A 20773-nucleotide genomic window follows, 5' to 3' on the forward strand; every position below is an offset into this window, starting at 1 on the left:
TCTCACGCATGCAAAAATGCAGAGTGACAACGTATAAAGTCAAACGAATATGTCACTGGCATGAGCTGCATCCTGTCGCTAAGAGTAAGATATAAAAAATAAAGGAGTATTTTTTATATCTCACGCAGAAAATATGGAGTCCCAACTGTGGGACTACAATACATTCATTAGCGGTAGGATACGCGCGATTTGGCTCCGTAGCCTTCACTTCATTGGCAAGAAAAGTTGTCCGCGAGTATAGTTAATGACAACGCAAATCGGGAAACGTGTGAATAGCCAGTTTCATTGACGCCGTTGCTTTCTCCTCTGTTCTCGCAGGCATCTCTGGCAAGAGCCAGATCCTGTTCTCCATCACGTACACGGCGCGTTACCTGGACCTGTTCACGACGTTTGTGTCGCCCTACAACAGCGTGATGAAGGTGGTGTTCCTGGCCACCTCGTTCGGCACGCTGTACCTCATGTACGTCAAGTTCAAGGCCACCAACGACCGCAACCACGACACGTTCCGCATCGAGTTCCTCCTCGTGCCCGTCTGCCTGCTCGCGCTGCTCATTAACCACGAGTTCACCCCGCTAGAGGTGAGTGAGGTCGTGGTCACTTCGAGGTGATCCACCACGAGGGTGCTTAGATGGGCTAGTTGATGCACGAGCATTATGGCAGAACAGCGCCAAATATAGGACAGTGAAAACCACAGGACACAACAGTTGATATTTAGAGGGGCCCTGCAACACTTCTCCAAGTAATCATCGAATGGCTTCATTTAAGGGATTTATTGCCTCACAAATCGACTGGCACAAAAATATTTAGAATTCGTCAAGTACGAACAGGGTTACAGCGATTTGTCGCACGCTTTAAGCGCTTTCTCTCTCTCCTTTCGTACCAGCAAGTGCGCTGAAAGCTACGTGAGGGGGTAGGGAGGTGGAGATGACAAGGCAAGGGACAAGAAGCAGTGTCCGTTCGTCAGTGCTTGTCATGACCTTGAGCACTTTTTTCTTTTCTTTTCTCACGAGTGAGTGCACGGTCACAACGCGCCATTCTCCAGCGGTTGCTATGCAGCTCACGATGCTCGTATCAGCCAACGGCTGTGGATTTTCGGTCGATGGCACGGTTATTTGAGTTTGTGGTATCATTCGTCGAGAGAAGAATGGGCGATTTCTGACTGACTTTGAGAAATAATTGTAAATTACGGGCTGCATGCTGCCCCATGATGTTTAACTTTCATGTTCTCAGGAGCCTCGACTGTCGATTGGCGGCGTTTTCTGACAATGCCAAAAAAAAGTTTTGCCAGGCCTTTTCAAGGAAAGGAAATTGACAACCACCCGTCTGTTGTAGCATGAAGCCACGAGGGAAACAGTACGGATTTCTCGGAAAAGAAAGCTTTTTAGTTGCCGAAAAATTCGTCCAGGTCCAGGGATCGACCCCGGGACCAACGCCTTTCCGGGGCAGTCGCTCTCTCAATATTGAGCTAACCAGGATGCTAGCGTCCTGGTTAGCGCGAGGCGAATTAATCGACAACTTGAAGTGCACAGACACAGAAACATTGCGTATCGGTTATCCAGAATCCTACAAGGTGGCGGAAGGGTTAAGACGGGGAAATTTCATTTTCTTAACCTTTCCGCCACCTTGTGGAATTCTGCAGAACTAATATGCAACAGATGATAGTCAGCGTTGTGTCCTGCGTGTTTCACACTCTCGTATCTTGCGCCGTTCTGCCATAATGTTGAAGGTCATCGTTGCGAATATCACCAATTTTTTTTTAATCGCAAAGATTGCATCAAGGTAACTCTAGAAGTTGGCTGTGGCGTCATTCCTTACCATAATAGCCTAGCGGGTAAAGTGTTCGTCCAGGTTCTGCGCTCAAGGATGTGGGTTCGACTTCCCAGCCACAAGAGCAGCATTTTGGTAGGAGCGAAACGTAAAAATACCAGTGTGCATAGATTTAGGTGCGCACTAAAAAAAAACAAAGAAGAAAGAAGAACCTTGGGTAGCCGGAATTAATCCAGAGTCCTCCGCTACGGCGTGCATCATAATGAATACTAGCAGTTTTGACATGTGACCCCTACCCCCCTTCCTCCCAAGCTAAATTTATTCTTGCAATATTTTTGAACCTGCTAGCACCTATTGTACTTTTTCAAAAGTGCAGCACTATATCTATTTGTGATCAAAAAGACATTGCATTCCATATGTAATTCTGATGAAAAGGGAGTTGTCAAGGCTACCATGTTATAGTTATTACGTTAACTATGTCTTTTGGCTATTCATTGCTGAACTTTAGGAAAGGCTGAACATAGAAGGTATTGCTGTGCTTGCAGCTTATATGCAGTGAAACCTCGGTGATACTAATCTCGCGAGGTCACCAAAAATATTCATATCATCCGAAATTCGTATCAACGGAAAACGTGGAAAATTAATATGCGACAAAAGCAAAGCTGGCGTATGTTTTCATTTATTGTTTCTCATGGACACAGCAACGTCATGAATAGTTCTGAATTACTGCCAGTAATGTTTTTAGATGTCAACGATCATACTTGCACTAATAAATATGTGGCGCGTGCACACATGTGTAATTAATTAACCAGGTGTGCTGTGACCCGTGACAGCTAGTAGTAGCACTTTCCAAATCTTAGTGCGCTTTTTTTGCATGACATCAGAGTGCTGCGCTGTAAATGTCTTATGGAGCACTTTGCACACAGTCAAACGCCAGAAAAATTTAGGAGCGCTGTCCTTTGTTGTTATTACTTTCTTATCGCTGACGGTGTTTTGAATGTTTTTCGGGAGATTTACGGCCGTGCCCGCACAATCAGGAGGTTTGCTCAAAATTCGTGAATCCCCTGTGGAAATCGAAGAGTTGGCAGGTCTGCACGTCCCCGACAGTGTTGCATGTTGATGTTGCTAGGGCTAGCTTCTTCGCGAATGACATGGCTTGCATCTACGTGGCAGGCACGTGTAAACAAAGTACAATGACGCTGTCTCGAGCACAGCAGCACGTGTCGACGCGTAAAAGAGAGAGAGCGCTAAGTGAGCATCATCTCTAATCTAAACGCAAAGGTACATGAAGGCGTCTCCAAGATTCGCGAGCACTGTCTCGGATGTCGCGCGTACTGTCTCGGATGTCTCGGAGGTTACGACGCTCCACTGACGGCCTGTTCTGGCAAGCTCACGCGCGATCATGCGCGGCGCATGACCGCGCATGATTGCCTTGTCTTCTGCAACAGCACGGGCAGCACCTGTTCATACCTGCGTGGCAGCGTACGTACGCATCAAACGTCACCGGGTCAAAATCGGTTCGTAACAACCGTACTCCATTACATTGCAGGCTAATGGGCCTTGGCCGGGACCACAGAAAAATTCGTATCACCCCGAAATTCGTACGAGCCGTGATCGTATCACCGAGGTTCTACTGTATATGTTCGTATATATGTCTCAATGAAAAGTTTATAGAATGTTGGTGAGGTAGACATTATGAAATCGTTTTAATTGTATCTAGTGCAAACTGAAATTCTCCTATGCTGCGAAAACTTGTCATTAGGGTGAGTAGGGAAACTTGCTAATGTTGATGAGTCTCTTGAAAAAGAATGGGAAATTGAATGGAAAATTCTCAAGCCTTCCGCCACCTTGCAGCATTCTGCGTTCAGGTGCTTCGGGTTGTCGATAAATTTGCCCTCGCGCTGCCATTCGCTAGCTTCCTGGTCAGCTCAGTCGAAAGAGCAACTTCCCCGGAAAGGCGTTGGTCCTCCCGGGTTCGACCTCCCGGACCAAGACGAATTTTTGGGCAACCAAGAAGCTTACTTTATGAAAAATCCGTATGGATTTCCTTGTGGCTTCGTGCTACAAACACGTGTTTGTCACTTTCCCATTCTTAACCCTTCCGCCACCTTGCGGGATTCCAGCAGAACCGATTTGCAGTATTCTCTTGAAAAAGTTGTCAACCCAACGATGTTGTGAAGGTTGTTCTGTTTTGTTTTCTAAGCACTGCACCTGTGTGCTCTCTTCTTGCGTTGCTGCGCTGCGCCTCCACCCGACTGCTTTCTTGTGTCTGGGAATGTTCTGAATGCGGGATCCTTCTGCTGACACAGACACAACCCGGCGGCCACGAGCGTGGGTTTTTCGAAGTGGTGTTCTCCCACGCGACCCTGCTGTTCAGAGACCCCCTGGAGGTAGAGCTGTTCTTGGCACGGCCTCCCTGCAAATTTTTAAGTCCTTCTGGGCGAGGGTGGTTGCACACGAGGTGGCATTAGCGATGCGGTGGTGGCTGCGGGACTCACTGGGCTTCTTCCCTTCCTTTTTTGTTTTTGGAGGGGGTGGTTGTGCGTAAGCAGTAGACCGCTTTAGAATAACAGTTGTCACCTTTCCCACGTAAAACGAAAGCACCCCTTGCGAGACATTATGGTAAGCATCCGTTTGAGAATTTCCATTTAATGCACAGGAACACTAATGTAAAGACGACAAGATCTTAACAGTGACACCTTACCGTACAGTAAGTACAGACCTACTGTGTCGTCGTGGTTGACATGTTGCTATTTTAATCTGCAAGGCCTGTATTAGTTACGATAATCGTCTGAGAGTGTTACCGTACGCATCGAGCAACTCTCGCAGATAAATTGTTTTCGGGCCGGGGTACGATTAGCATGGAACGGTAGTACCCTAGCGCAAACGGTACGGCGTCACCGTCGCTGCTTAAATACCCAAAAGTTAGAAGCGCCGCCCGGCACCAGACATGTTCAAGCCAAGATGTTCCGTTAGCAACCGTCCTGTCCTTTTTGCGGACGCATCTCGTTAGGCCCACGAACTCTGGAATCGCCGAACGATCTTGGAAATTGGACGTTTCGTGCGTCTGTAACTAACTCCACGAGCAAGTTTAGAAGGAAGCGTATTCGTTTGGTGGCAAGCGGCTGTTCTAAAACTGTCTAATATACGCTGCATGAATGCCAGCTTTAGCAAAAGAGAGGCTGAAGCATTTAGCTTCTCACTATTACTCTGCCAGCAGTCATTTTGTGGGACAATCTGACGAGCAAATGGGTACAGGCGGCCATCGCGTTGTTCTCTGACAGTTTGCACATGAATTTAAAGTTCAAGATGAAGCAGCACAGGAACTTCGGGGATGACAGTAACATAGGAACACTACAGCTTGATGAGCGATAGAACTGAAAATAATAGACATCGTGTTAAGAGGTGTGTAGGCTGATTAGATTTAGGGTGCAAACGGGGTTGGCCAACATTCACTAGAAGGGAAGTGGGGTGGGCAGGCAGGGTGATCGCATAGAGTTAACTTAAGGTAGCGTGCTGGCCTGTTTGGAAGGAACGGCCTGAAGATTGAGAGCTAGCTTGTGTTCGACCTCAGAAGGCGGTGCTACGGTCAATGCGAACAGGAAGAAACGCACACAGACGAGGCTCACAGCTTTATACTTGTGTTCCTTTCTTGTCCTCGTGTAATCATAACCCCTGATACCCGAAGGACACTCCATAGACACTATTTTTCACGGAAATTCAGACGATTAGCTTCATCGTCGGACCTGCCCGGTGTCACGATAGCTCTCATGCTACAGCTTGCATCCTGTGGCCCTATGCCTTAACACCAACCCCCCATCCTTGCATCCGCATGGCCGCCGGGTTCTGCCTGCTCATTGGTGGTATCTTCATGCTACACTCATGCACTGGTGGTACACTCATTGGTGGTACACTCATGGTGGTACATTCAAACATTCTATTGGCTGTGCCTGTTGGAAATGCAGGGGTACCTAAGGTACAAGCTTTATCGGAGCTGTGATGTGTTAACAATACATGCGGAGGTTCTCTCTTTCTGCCATGTGGTGTTGGGGGTACTTGGTGCACTCTGTATGGACACGGTTGGCCCTGCAGCTGCGAACCATATAATAGAACTGTTTTTTCTCTTGCAGAAAGCTCCAGAAAACCTGTGCTTTTACATCTTTTTGAGGGGTCACAAAAAGGTCTAGGAGTGAAATGTGAACATTCATCGTATAGTGTAATAGCCTGCTGTCTGGCACAAGTCTTGCAAAAGCCTTGCAAATATGTATGGGTTACGTTCCTCTTGTGGGAACTGTTTTTCATTTAACGCCTGAATGTTTTTGGAAGCTCAAGTTTCAACTTTTTTATTATTAACCCTGCACATTTGTCCTTTGGGGAAATGAAGCTACAAGCTATGCTGTACAATGTATGCTCTGCCTGCTTTTTGTTCGCTTTTCTTTAAAGAAGAGTGAGTTCTGGTTTGAAAGACGCACCATGACTGTCGTTGCATAACTTTCAAAATGGAGGGAGCTGGGAATCTGCAGCTGTCATGTTTGGCTTTTGGAGCGTTTTTGGCTAGGATTTAAAAAAAAATTTTTCATTACCTGTTCTGTGGGTTTCATCCCGGGAATTTGCATGCTGCACGTACATACGTTACTGGAAATATGCGTTCTGGGTGGGTCTGGTGCAAGACACGGACAGCAGGATCGGGTGTGATCCGTTGCATGTGTGTTGAGTTCAGAGCTGCTTCTTGCGCTGTTGTTTGCTTTCTTGAAAAAACAAAAAGGACTATGCACTGAGTATGAAGGCTTCAGTTGCATGTTTTGTCTTAACCTACTAAGTGCTGTGAACGTGTTCAGTTCCTACGTGACTTTATAGAAAAACGTGCTAAGAATGAGCTGGTCTTGTTAAATTCATTGCATTAAAAAAAAACAGCCAGAAAACCTAACAGGAGTCATGTTCATGCATCACATGATGCAAACTGATATCTGAGGGCCATTTGATGTTCTAGGCGAAGACAAGGATACAACTTTTTGGACTTGTTAGGTCCACGAAACTGTCCGAAAGGTGTGCTTTCGAAGATTCAAATTGCCAAATCCTTGTCTGAAATAGCTCTGGAGGTCAACTCTTACATTTGGTACATGTGTTGACACTTGTATTGTGACGAAAGGTGGGCGTACACTTGCAAGATTGAGGAATGTGCATTAGGTCCAGTGACTCAGCGGTCAAAGGTGTGCCAACCCCCGAGGTGGTGCAACACCACGACGTGACCTGCAGAAAACTTCAGTGGAGTGGTACGTGTTTTGACACATCAGTCTAGTCTAGGCACTGCATTGGTGCACAGTCGTGCGTGGCAAGTATGGTTTGACTTCACATTGTGAGAACACCCGCGATGAGAGTGCGCCCGTCAGCTGCTCTGTTCACCTACCTTCGCAGTGGGGAATGGCTTCATCACTTTTTGTATGCCCTCATGAGCCTACATCTGTTACAGCGCAGGCCCCCATGAGAGCAGCTGGGGCTTTGTTTGAAGGAACACCTGCTGAGCGTGCTGCAACAGGTGGTGATGGCAACTCTGCATACCTTTAACAAAAACTCAGCGACACACTGAACTTTTTCACAGCACTTGGGAGGCATAGATAGAGCTGTAGCAACACACAGATTATTAGATTATTAGTATATTATTGTTATTATTGGTAGGTGTGCAGTGTGGTCCAGGCAAAGTGATTGCACAGGCTCATGGAACCAGCCATGTTTCTCTCGTAGCAGGTCTGCAAGGCTGTTGCTAAGTAGCACATGCTTTGATGTAGGATCTGCCCAGACTTGGAGCTTTATTGCAAGCTCAAGCGAAAGGGTCGAGCAAGGCTTATGTCGTGCCTTACTGGGCCCAACATGTTTACCGGCACTCAGTTGGCACTGTACACAAACCTTAAGTAGTGAGAACATGTAATTATGTTGTTTAAGCCTTGCATCAGTATGCTGGCCCATCTATAATTCACGCAGCCGCCCAGCACTTCGTCAAGAGACAGCATTTTTCTTGCTGCTTTTGTTCCGAAAACAAGGCACAGGTGGTGTTAACAGCATTGGCCAATGCTACCAGTGTGTAGTTTTGAGCAGAACCTGACGAGAAACTGCCGACTTATGACACATGCCGTCACGGTGACGGGACTAAGCATTTTAAGGCTGTGGGCCATGCCTGAGGACTCGGACGTGTGCATGGTTGTCGTGAATGTTGACGGCGCGATCTTGTACGCATTCTGGGATAGAACTGAACGCAACATCACGTGAGAACAAGAGGGCCAATTGGGGAAGAGCAAGTGCCCAGGAAGGGGGCATTATTTTTGAAAACCTGAAATTCAAGAGCGTAACGACTTTAACTATTTATTGGTGTTAACTTCTAGATTGGGTGCAAGGTGGTGTTGCAATTTCACAAGACGTTTGGTGGTGGTGCTGGTGGCCATTTTCACAAACTGTCGGCGCAGGATTGGATTAAGCCAGCCACAAAGCAGGCTGATTCGCTTCTTCAGCTCGAATACTTACGTTTCGATTCAATCCAAGTCGTCCAGAGACCATTCTATATCTATTCTATCGGAGGGAACGGTGTCTCCATCTGTTCTGTGCCCGTTCTTTGCCTAGCAGGCGACAAAATGATTGACAGTACTGAGGCTCATCTGATGGTCAGACGAGCCTCAACTAATCCCGTGTGGTACGATGGAACGTTCTATCACAGAATGTGTGCAAGATTGCGCCCTCGATTTCATTGTCTTCCAAACCGCATGCCTTGACGCCGATCTCAAAAGTTTCTCTCATGCAACCCGCTGCGCGTCAGGTGTTGTGGACGTTCTCCATCTACCTGGAAGCAGTGGCCATCCTGCCTCAGCTGTTCCTGGTCTCAAAGACGGGCGAGGCCGAGACCATCACCTCCCACTACTTGTTCTGCCTGGGCTCCTACAGAGGCCTGTACTTGCTCAACTGGGTCTACCGCTACTACACCGAGAACTTCTATGACCTAATCGCCATCGTGGCCGGAGTAGTGCAGACCATCCTCTACTGCGACTTCTTCTACCTGTATGTCACGCGAGGTAAGTCTTGCGCTGCTTCGGTCATCTTGGATTGACTGCTGTCTTCCACATCTATATATCTATTCTGGCTTCACTAAACTCAAACTTGAGTGGTGATTTTGGTAACCTTTTGGATGAGTTGCGTCAGGGGAGGTTAAGTTAGCTCAGGGCCACTCCAGTGATCTGTAGTATTTCTTTTGGTCAGATCTTAAAGAAACGAGATTCTGCATTGTTGCTGCATTGTTTATTGCTGAAATTCTAGTTCCAGGTTGCATTTTTATGGTCCAATTTGTTCAGTGCAATGCTTGCCATGCTTCCTTGCCTGATTAAGTAAAGCGCAAAAAAAAAACAGAACGCGCTTTGTCCAGGACAGCACGTTGTCCTGTCTTCTTCATTCCTCTCCGTTCTTTTTTTTTTTTTTTTTCAGCGCTTTACTTCAAGTTGCACATTTACCAACTTGCCCATCTGTCCCTGTTAGTTCCTTGCCCGCTTGCTCAGGCAAAAACGATGCATATTTGCCTGTGTTTGCTCCTTTCTGTGTTTCCACATCAAATATGCGGGGAACAATGAAAACCACCTAATATTCAGGCCCATGCTTTGCCACAGTGCAGGTGTCTGAAGCAATTAAGGTCACAGTTTTTGTTGTGTACTTGGTCCTGGAATGTACAAGAAACTGCAAGTTGAAAAGTCTTAGAGGTTCATGACCCGCCACGGTGGTCTAGGGGTTAGGGTGCTCGACTGCTGACCCGAAGGTCGCAGGATCGAATCCCGGCCGCAGCGGCCGCATTTTCGATGGAGACAAAAATGCTCGAGGCCCGTGTGCTTAGATTTAGGCGCACGTTAAAGAACTCCAGGTGGTCGAAATTTCCAGAGCCCTCCACTACGGCGTCACTCATAATCATGTCATGGTTTTGGGACGTTAAATCCCAACAATTATTATTATTATTAGAGGTTCACGATGTTAATGAAGAAACAGTGGAAAAGTAAAATGGTGTGGTGCAAAGCACTGCTGGCCATCAGTGGCATAGCCAGGGGGGCCACACCGGGCCCGTGCCCCCTCCGAAATTTTTTTTTTTCCATGGGATGGAGAGCACGAAATGACACTCGACCCCACTAATCTACCTAGACCCAATGTTGGATCATGGAGGTGCCCCCCCCCCCTTCCCGAAAAAAATTTCTGCCTATGCCACTGCTGGCCATGCAAATGTTTATTGCCAATGAGCAGAGAAAGATGTGTGATCATTGTTAATGCACAGAGAAATATACACGTGATACAGTGGGATAGCAGTGAGCTATGGAATCGCAGCTGCACTACTTGCCATACTTACCGCTTTGTTGTAATTTTGCACCTTTTAATAGTTTTTTTGGCTGCTGTAATCTGTTATAAAATGTTTTTGGAACTCTTAAAAAATGTGCATACCATTAAGCATTTTGTTTTCCTTAGCTTCATATGATACATTATATCTGCCTTAAAGGGGTACTGACACAAAATTTTGCAGCTGCGATAGCCTGCGGGATCGATTCTCGTGAACATGCGTACATCATCTACAAAATCTGAACATTGAATACAGCTTGGAAGGTAATTTATATGAATTTCGAAGTTCGCGTGCCCGATCTAGTGCTAGACACCGCACCTCGCGACATTTACATCATACAAAGTGACCAGAAGGGGACCCCAATACTTTCGCAATGTCACCACTGCGGTCAAGCTCAGAGACGCCCAGCTAAATCATGACGTCATAGTAGCCATTGCACTTTTGCCACGCTTGCGCAGCAGGCTACTATGTGGCGACTGCGGCGAGTCCGTGCCCACGGCAAACGTGTGGAGTCTTTGCAACCAGGTGACGATGATGACGGCAATGACATCGTGCTGCACATGCTGCATGTGAAAAGCCATGCAGGCAGTGCAGTAGTGCGCCACAGTTCTGTGTGCCGTTTCACAAGCTAGATGGTGTTAGTTGCACACAGCGGCTTGTCGTTCTCGGAGCTCTCCCAAAGCAAAACTGAGGCTGGTCGGTTATAAGCAGACTGTAGTTAATTATCTGTCGCGCACTGCAGCAAGCGATGTGCGCCACGCTATGACTAATAGGCCTCCAGCAACGTTTTGCAGCAAAAAAACGCCACACCAAAATTTTTATGTCAGTACCCCTTTAAAGTTGCAGGTGTGAGAGTGCCACTGCCTGGTTGGGCAACAGTCAACCATACAGCCTGTGCCTTCTAAAGCAATTTTAAATGCGAAGCATTTCTTAGCGAACCTCAGGCACTTTGGTCGTTTCTATCTATCTGTCTGTCTGTCTGTCTGTCCGTCCGTCCGTCCGCCTACATCTCGGCGCTCTCCTGGTCATCTTCTAAACTTGGTGTAGACCAAAATTGGCATGGCAGGGTAAGAGGATTTGACGAATATGACTGTCCGCTCATGACATGAACAACATTAAAATCCTGTCGCGTACGTCGTCAAACCCTTTCCTCCAGACACTTGTGGCACATACTCGTTTACCACGGGCCGCGGTATACGGGTATGTGCCACAGGTGATTGCCAATTTATGTCTACTCAGAAACCACGAGAACAGACATTGGTAATTTAAATGCGAGAGTGTTAAGAAAAACCGACAGCGGCAGCGTTGACCCGATGAATGCAAAGAATAAAAATTAGGATCCCAGCAGGAACGGAACATAAGCATTCTGCGCGGCAGTCAGGTATTCTACCACAGAGCCACGCCAGGTCTAGAAACTGCCTTGGAAAAACAGCTTATGCAGGCGTAATGTCGGTGTAACGTCAGTTGTGGTTGTGGAGCTGGCTATCTAACTTTATAACAAAGCAATAAACACTACATATGTGCTCCTACGATGAAGGCGTCATGTCATGTTAACGTCTGCGCACGCACACGTGCACGACGTCGATAAAGACGCTCTGCTCACAGAAAGTGGCGTGTTAGCACTTTCTGAAACCTGGAGCGATAAGCCCACTGCATCATCCACAGCACGTGGCTCCATTGCAGCTGTGGAGGCCTGGGCACATATAACACGGCGATGCGCAACTTCAACGGAGGCCGCATCCCACTTCGCCGGCCGCAAGATACCGAACACACACAGACAAGCAGCGGAATCGGCGAGGTCTGCGTTGTGGACATAAATCGCAATAATAAAGATGGGCAAACAGTAAATTTCATGTTCGAACCGAATAGTGATTTGGTCAAATAATTTCGAATCGAATAGTTCGAATAGTATTTACCACATATTATTAAAAAAAATGAGCATTTTCGTCATGACCCTTGCACAATATTTTTAAGGATTCGAACTAGGTATGAGTAAATGTCACTCTATTGGTTTGAAATGAGGTGGAAGAAACCTTGGAATGGTATCAAGATAGCAGTAGGGTGCAAGTTATAAGTGGTACAATACGTTACAATTTAGAAATTACTTTACTTAGCACATATAAGCCCATATAAGCCCATATAACAAGCTTTTAAGTAAAAAAAATATATACATTTAACCTTGAAGTGTGGCTTTGCGGCAGTGCGGATTCCCCCCTGGATGGGTGGTTTCACGGCACAGCAACCGACGCACGGAAACCACCTTTACAGGGAGGTTATGTGCGGTCAGCATATATTCGTTCATTTCGAATACCGATTTCGAATAATACAAACTCGTATCGAAGCAAATTCAAATATTTTAAGTGAATGCACTTATAAGCACCTGAATCCGCCGTCCCATAGCAACGGCGCGAGGAGCGGGGGGGTTAGCAACGGCGCATTGCCTGTGTGAAGGCCGGCGGCGAGACGCCGCGAAAGCGTGCGAAGCGAGCGACACACATATGGCGCGGGGACGCGCGATGCGTGAGCGAGCGCGGGCCCTCGTTCATCGGCCGCCGCGCGCTTCAAGCGAACTTCCTGGACCGCACTTCGATATAGCTGCGCGGTGTGCGATCGACTGTTTCGACAACAATAGCCCCACCTCGGCGTGCGCAACGCGCCAACAGTTGAACGCGTTCGTTCTTTGGAACGATCGAAGCGATCATCATCAATAAAAGTCGCAATAAAAACGGCTTCGCCCATCCCTACACAATAACAAAGACATTGCGCTCGCCGCCATTTACGTGAGAACTGTCAAGAACCCCTTCCACACACGTACACGGGTTCGAGAAACGTGCGTACATTCTCCATCATAACGGACAAGTATAAGCACTACATATTGGCTTACCGCGTCTGGTGTTGGTAATACCTATGTTGCTGTTAGCATCGTTACGCAACTGCAAACAACTGGTTATGCAACACATGTGCAACTCTTCAACATATCTGTGTGTGTATACCATTTGCCCCTATCTTTAGCGTCATTTCGTAATGTCTTGCTCAATGTAAAAAATGACGCCACAGTCACCTTCCCGCCGCATGCTTCGCATTACATCGATTCCCACAGTACGGGGGATCTGCCCACTTTTTTTGGGGGTTGTTGTGAATAACAGATAAAGAGAAAGAAACAAGAGAGCTATTGCAGCTCGAGGAGGTGTCTGAAAGCAAGAATCGTCAAAACCAAACCAGTAGGAGCCTTTTGATCAACAATTCTATGGCATCCTGTCTGGTTAATGCTCCAGTTCTTCCTTCATTGGTGCTATTGGCTCACTCTTGCAGCTCTCGAATGTCACTGTAGATGGCAGCATAAGCAGTCTGTGCGGACGGTAGGGTAGAATCAAGATGGCAGCCTTTGTCATTTGTCTATTTTTGACATCACTGTTATGTTGAGCTATGAAACAACATGACACTGCACACAAGCAAAGGATGCACACACACTATTGTGACGTGCTTCATAACTGACTCCCAGGAACTTCATTTTGACACATGCAGGCGTGTGTTAATTTTAATGTTTTTTTTTTTTTCACTTTCTCTTTGTCGCAGTCATCAAGGGAAAGGCGTTAAAACTGCCCGCCTAGAAGCAAGCGAGGCTCCCAGCTGTCCAAAGTGCCGCCGCAGACACCGCCCTTCCCACCTTTTTGAAGAAGGAGCGCGCAAACAACACCCTGGCTGCCGTGGGCGCTTTCTGCAGTCACCCCCTCGGCAGCCGCTGTTCACGGCAGTTCCTTGGAGCCAACAAACATTCTCTGTTGATACTTTTTCTTTCCCGTCTGATGATGTCGTCGTCGTAACCCACCCATTTTCTTTCTTCTTTTTTTTTGTTCTCGTCTCATACGGACTGAAATTCACACCAGCCCTGTGCTTCCTCGAGTCAAGTCTTTTCTGTTTTCCTTTTTTTTCCCTCTGCCGTGTGTAAACACGTTCATCTTTAAAAGTAGAAACTCGTGGGACAGGGCTTGCAGATGGCTGCTTGGAGCAGCACTTGCTCGTCGCCTCGCCTACGAGCGACAGCAACGTGGTGAGTGCCCGGCACAGTGAAGAACTTCTCTACTGAGGGGGCAGAAGCAAACTGACAATGTTGGAGAATGTAAGAGTTGGCTGCAGAAGTTTACGGAGCAGTGATTCCGTAACTAATACGGAGTCCCAGGTCTGTAACTAATATGGAATCATTATCCGTATCATGTAAATGCGGTATGTGTATGTACGGAATCCTTACCCATAAAATGTGGCCCTTCTAATTTGACGCGACAATGAATCGGTTGCAGAGCCACTTTACAAGCTGCACAGAACTTTGAAAATCTGGGTTGCGTGACCTGGCTCTCTCATATCTCTGCAAACCGTAAAACATTTTGCGGCCAACCGTACATAGGTGTCATGGAACCCCAGGAACGGTGCTCTGGGCATCGAGCGAGGTTCTTGGTCTTCCCAAATGGCTATTACTACTAGTCTGTTGCCCCCCGGAACACCCACGACGACTTGTCCCATAGAGAACACCCGCGGAGGCAGAGCAACGACGGACTCGCACGCGGCCATCTGCAAGCCCTCCAGTTTCCCTCTAGCTGGTAGCCGTATTATGATGCGCAACAATGTTGCAGTGGCTTTGTTGTGTAGGCTTTCAAATGCTTGCGTCGTGTTAAGTCTCTTGCCTCGAGATGAGTGTGTGGAGTGTGACTTTTGCACTTTTGTTTTCTTCTCACCGAGTGAATGAAAGTTGGTGTTTCAGGAAGGGTCATGTCAGGGTGGGCCGGTCGACAACTTGTGTACAGTCTCAGCGAAAATGAAAAAAAAAAAAAAGGTGTTCCTCTCCGTCTCTCTCTTTCTTGACTATGGGGACAACTTATCATTATCGGTTATGAGATTTTTTTTTTTCTTCTTGTATGTTGAGTGCGTGTTTGAAGGATGGCGACAGGAAACTGATTCCAAAGTTGCACGTGTGTGCTCGTCAGTACTACCAGCGTTTGTTAGCTGTATACCAGAAGTATAATCATATATGCAGGAATAGATCGGAAATGGCACATCGTGCGACGTTTCAGTCTGAACGTGGATGCGAAAGCGTCGACGGCGTAGGACGGAACTCTCTCAGCCGCCGTCCGATTTCTATGGGATGCAAAGATTCTCGCACGTCGACAGTCTGGAAAGTGCACTGCATCTTCATTTCTAATTTAAAGAAAGCCCGAAGTCTTGCATTTCGGCAACTCTTTCAAGCAGCTTTATTTTGTCCCGAGTTTTTCACATTGAGTCGAGCCCTTCGTTACAAAAACCGATGTTTAGCGCGACAGAGGACATGTACAGTAGCTTCAGTAGCAATCGCAAAAAACCTGCAACCGGCGCCCTTTGCATCGTTTCATTATTTTTTTAATAGCTCATGCGTGTTGTATGTACTGGTGACGCGTCGCGGTTGCCCGTGAAAGATAGCGAAAACAGGTGAGGCACCAAAGGGCTCGTGCGCTGTATTTAAAAAAAAGGTTTGGGTGCTGGGTTGTTGTTTCTAGCTGCCGGTGTGGTGTCGTTTGCGGCTCCCGCCGATGTGGCTCGGCCAAAGTGACTCATTGGATCCCACCTTCGCTTCTGTCGTCACTGGCGTGGATTCAAGGCATGGATTGTGGTGCAGAATAAAAACTTGGTTTACTGATTTTGGACGTTGGTGTTTGCTGTCTCGTGTTCTGAAGTTTGAAGGAGATCAAAGTTTCGCATGCGGCAGTTGACGTGTGCGCAACTTATGCAGAATTGTGCAGGAAACCCAGTGCTAGTGTCACGCAGTAGGGACAGCCGAGTGCTTGTTTTGAAAATGCGAGTCGACGGCTAACGAGAAATGTGCAAAATTGTGTGCACCCACAAGTGTGCTTAATTAAAGGGGCCCCGCAAAACTTTTTCAACATGGTCAAAAATAGTTGCTGGTAGTCGAGGCTCCCGAGAACACGTGAGCCAAACATCAAGGCACATGGCCTGGAATTTGATTCTCGAGGTCAGCTAAAAATCGTTCCCTCTTCTTTCTATAAGTGATGCCATATACCCAAATGACTGCACCACACACCCGAATTTCATGGCCAGTGGCCAACTTGAGCATCGTGAGCTGCAAAGTTACCATGGCCGCCAGGTGCGCACGCCACGCGTTCAAAGAAAAAGATAATGCCCAAGGTCATGACGCGCCTGTGTCGTAACTTTTTTTCCCCGTACCATCCCTCCCTGCTTGCTTCCAGCGCGCTTGGCGGGACGAGAGAAGAGAGGGGGCGATCGCAGCGTGCGACAAATATCTAATACCACTCGTACTTGATGGATTCTAAAAACATTTGCAGCAGTCGATGGTTACTTGCAAGAGTGTTGCTGGGCCCCTTTAAAACACTGGCAGGAGCAGTTATTTAGAGGTTATGATAAAAAAAAATTTCGGCAGATCCCACGCGTTGTGGGAATCTGTTTCATGCGAAGCAGTCAGCGAGTACTTCTACGGTGTATCTATGGCTTTCAGCCAAGCGTTATGAGGTGAATCGACTTGTTTTTTGTAAGTGTAGTATAGTGGCGTGCACATCGTGGGCTTGCCAGGCACGTCGACAACACTGGCGTTGAAAGGGTAACTTGCGTTGCGACGTAACGTCAGCCCTCGCGTTATACTGCATGCGTCAGTATTATCGAAGCTAAGTTCACTTTATGGTGCAATCATGTGGATATCATACACAACTTTCGATAATGTATTCCTTCGGGGTCTAGCAATTATCCCGTTGATTGTTGTGATGGTGACTAAGTAGGTCGAAGATTGCTGCATTGAAGCAGTTTTCAAAGTGGCACAAAGCCGAGACATTGCTAGTCGCGTTGTTTCTATGCGCATGAGTTTGATCGACATCTTAGTCGAAATAAAGAAGAAATGGGCAGGGCATGTAGAGCAAAGGCAAAGTGACCGCTGTTAAGAAAAAAAAAGACAGCGTTCTAAAGAAAGCCAAGCGCGCGAGGAGAAGCCTGAAAGTTAGATGGCAGATGCGATTACGAAGTTTCAAGGGATAACATCGCCGCAGCAAGCACCGGCCAGGTTGACTGACGAAACATTGGAGATGAGATGCGCCTGCAGTGGGCGTAGTGAGGCCGATGATGAAGTTTTACCGACACCAAAATTAAGAATTTGTCGTTGGAAGTGGTAAAATTGTCGTGTGCGCTTGTACATTCTTGCCATGTCTGTTTCATGCTTCGCTACGAACCAAGCCATCCCATGACGAAGAAACAATTAACACACAGTGTACTGTGTTTATTAGTGCACATGTACCAACTAAAGCAAGGTAAGGCGCAACTTCTTATCTTCAGCAAATTGTGCTTGTCATTCATAAAAGTTGCCAGCCTTTAACTACAGCATCGGCTGGAAGTCGCGGTTCAGTGGCTTTGCGAGTCCTATGAAGTAGCCGTTGAACAACTTTGGAAGCAGGGACCACCGCGTACCAGTTCGTCACTCATTTCCCCGCCAGGTCCACGCATCCAGGTTGCTGTCCTAAGGACTCTGGGACTGTCGTCGCATTCGTAGTGGACGTGCAAGCACTTGAGCTGTGGTAGGCTCCGCAAGATGCAAGTCATAGAACTGGGTAACTCTCGTTCGTCCAGACGCGTGTACAACAGGAAGTACAAGTACTGGAGGTCGGTGAAGCGGTGCAGGTTTTCCTGTAATAGAACAATGTGGAAATTTTTTGGCCGCACTGGTGACACGGAAGCTCAACAGCTCGAAGGCGACTAACAGCAACAGGAGCTGTCGGTAGCACGATAGACTGAATCTGCAGGTCTGCAGTAAAGTCTAGAAACAGAATTTTGATGTAATAAAAACAACAGTGATAGCTTAAAATCGCATAACACACAGCCACACACACGCAGACTACACTGCTTACAAATGGCTTTTGCATTGCACTGAAGGGGAACACGGGGATAAGCAGCCAGGCAAAAGTTAAGAACCACGCATGATGAAATGGGACTAGAAACGATACGAGTAACGTCAAGGGATCGGAAGACTACGACAGAACGATAGAATGTGGCATGGGACAAAATGGTTGATGTCAAGCGAAAGAAATGAACCTGTGGTGGCCACGTAACGCGTACCCCGACAACCAGACGACACTAACAGCAACGGAACGGTTAACAAGAAATGAGCACAGCAGTGGAGGAAGACAGAGTTAGATCTAGGGACGAAATTAAGAAGTTGGCAGGGATAAATGAGAACCAGCTGACACTGGATAGGGTGAAGGGAGATCATTGGTAGAGGACTTCGTCCTGCAGAAGGCTAAAACAGGCTAAGGATGATGGCGAGGGCCTTACAATCAGTGATATGCACCGAGAAAACAGCCCGGTAAGCGTACAGTGCGGTGCATTATGACACGCGAGTACTACAGTGCGGCATCACAGGCACTCCTCTTTAACCGTCCTAAGCAAGGAGCCGAACGGTATAGAGACAGATATCTAAAAATTGGCCACAGTTACTGTCGTCGAGATGCTTCGAATGTAAGAACCAAGGAGGTATTTCCCGTTTGTGGCAAGGAAAGGGTATGCACAACGCAAAGGCATCCACCAGCATCCGTGTCGTCCAACCGTAGGAGATGGTGCTGTAAAATAAGGCAGATGGATCACTGCTGTGGGCGAGCGCGCGAGACATACGCTCGTAGTCCAGCTCCAAAGGGCAGTAGGACAACCGCAGTGTAGCAACTGGCCTGCAGCACTCGAGGAACGACAGGCACGCAGCGTCGTGCACTCGGCTCAGTGTCAACCTGGCAAGCCCGTTCCGGAAGGCGGGACTGGGGAAGCTGTGAAATCCGCTAACGTAAAGGGTTTCAGACTCGCATCCAGCGCACCGGCAAAAGCTGCCTCTACTCTCAAAGCGAACGTCCAGTTCCTTGAAGTCGGGACAGTACGTCGCCAGACATTTCAGGGTCAAGACGCTGCGAAAACCGCAAGGGGCCGCCGAGAGCGACTGCAGGAACGGCATCCAGCCCCCCTCAAAGAATGCGGTGACGTCGATACCGGGTCCGAAATGGAACGAGCTTACGTTGAGCTCGACGAGCTGCCTGAGCTGCGTGCTGAACAAGCGAAGACAGTCGCGGTACGTGCCGTCCGCCGCTGGGAAGGTATTAGATAGGTGTGGCAGAAATAGTACGAGGCATAGTTGTCGCACGTCCCTCCAGTCGTGTGTGATGCTGGCCGCGCGAAGCCATTCAGTCGTGAATTGGCCTTCGACCGCGACCAAGGCCGTCTGAAATGGTATAGTCTGGGGTTCGACGCCGGCCTCCGCGAGGTCCTGTAGTCGTGCGCAGCTCCGCAAGTTTTTGGACCTCTGGTAGGTGAAGTTGGCGCAGACTGCGACATAGACGGCGAAATGGAGAGCACTGGGCGGATCGCACTGAAAGGGCGAAGGCAGCTCGGAGGTGAACCTGAACGTGTCCAGTTGTCTGTGCTCTTCAAGGAGGGTGTGGCACTCCCGAACGGCTTCATGGAATTCACCGCACACTAGGTGCACGTGTAGGGAGCTCGCGTTGGGGCAGCAACGCAAGAAGGTGGAGAGTAGGCGGAAGTTGTGCTCTTGTCCAATTTCGACGTACACTGTCAATTTTTATGAAAGGGAACACGCGAGCGCGTGGCCCGCGAGCTCCGGCGGCTGCTTGCAGCGCCTTCAGGCGTGCGCGAGAGCAACCACGGTAGGGTGCCTTGATGCGCGTTTTGTTGCGCGTTTTGTCCAGGGTGAGGACATCTGCGGCGTCTACTGCGGCGCGGCTGCCATATTTTAGCCCACGGCTTCTTACCGGCGTCTCACCGCTCTACGGCAGCTGCGCTGAGAGGCACGAGACGCGGGGCAAAAAATGGCGTCGTGGCGGCATCAGCCCCTTCAAAGAATGGCAACACCCTAAGAGGGGCGCACGCATCGAGGCACACTAAACCACGGTATCTTTTCGCGTCATCTAGTGGAGAATAAAACAACCAGTCATGGGTAATATGCAACCAGCTGCAAGATTGCAACCCCCTCCCCTTCAAGGCGATTACACAAGAGGCCGGGCCAGCGGCGTGTCGTCTGCTGCTCGTAAACTGCGTTTGGCACGCGGGCGCAATCGAAACGCGGAAGCGCTGTCGCTTGGCTTTCGCGCGTTACACTTCGGCCGATTTAGATTTAAGCGACCAGCGGTTCAGTCAGGTAAATTTTCGTTGCTGGTTTCCGGTTTCAAATCTCGCATCGAATGCTGTCGAAAACATTTTTCTGAGTAGAATCCCACTTAGCGGAGAACGTGTCACCTGTCGTTACAAAATGTACTGGCAAGTCTGCGCTCGATGCTTTAAGTCATGCATAGTGACTTCCCGCCGGGTTTGGCCTCCCCAGTCTCCAGATCTTAACACCATCGAGAACTTCTGGGGACTTTTGAAAAGCGCGCTGGCGGGCCAGTCCTGCAGGACTCTCGGCGGGCGACCTCTGGGTTGTCATTAAGGAGGAGTGGGAGAAGCTGAGAAGGGACACGTCCCTAACGGCCGCTCTTTATCAATCCCTACCAGCTAGAATGGCAGCTGTTATGGCCGCAAATGGTGACGCCATGAGGTATTAACAATTGTCAATAATGTGTATTTACTTTTTATGTGGGGGTCAAAGCAAGACGACATTTTTCCAGTTTCAATAAA

At 48.2% G+C, this 20773-nt stretch overlaps 1 protein-coding gene across 1 annotated transcript; it reads left to right on the top strand.

Annotated features, from left to right (window-relative positions):
- Window positions 1-318: 318 nt before the first annotated feature.
- LOC119376948 (ER lumen protein-retaining receptor) lies at window positions 319-15792 on the top strand (the record flags this gene model as incomplete). Its single annotated transcript, XM_037646608.1, is given in 4 exon segments — window positions 319-578; window positions 4077-4157; window positions 8573-8825; window positions 13697-15792. Coding segments are annotated over 4 exon segments (629 nt in total), but the record flags the coding sequence as incomplete, so codon positions are not given.
- Between the last annotated feature and the right edge of the window lie 4981 nt (window positions 15793-20773).

The sequence above is a fragment of the Rhipicephalus sanguineus genome, unplaced genomic scaffold, assembly GCF_013339695.2.
Source record: "Rhipicephalus sanguineus isolate Rsan-2018 unplaced genomic scaffold, BIME_Rsan_1.4 Seq295, whole genome shotgun sequence".
Taxonomy (NCBI): Eukaryota; Metazoa; Arthropoda; class Arachnida; order Ixodida; family Ixodidae; genus Rhipicephalus; species Rhipicephalus sanguineus.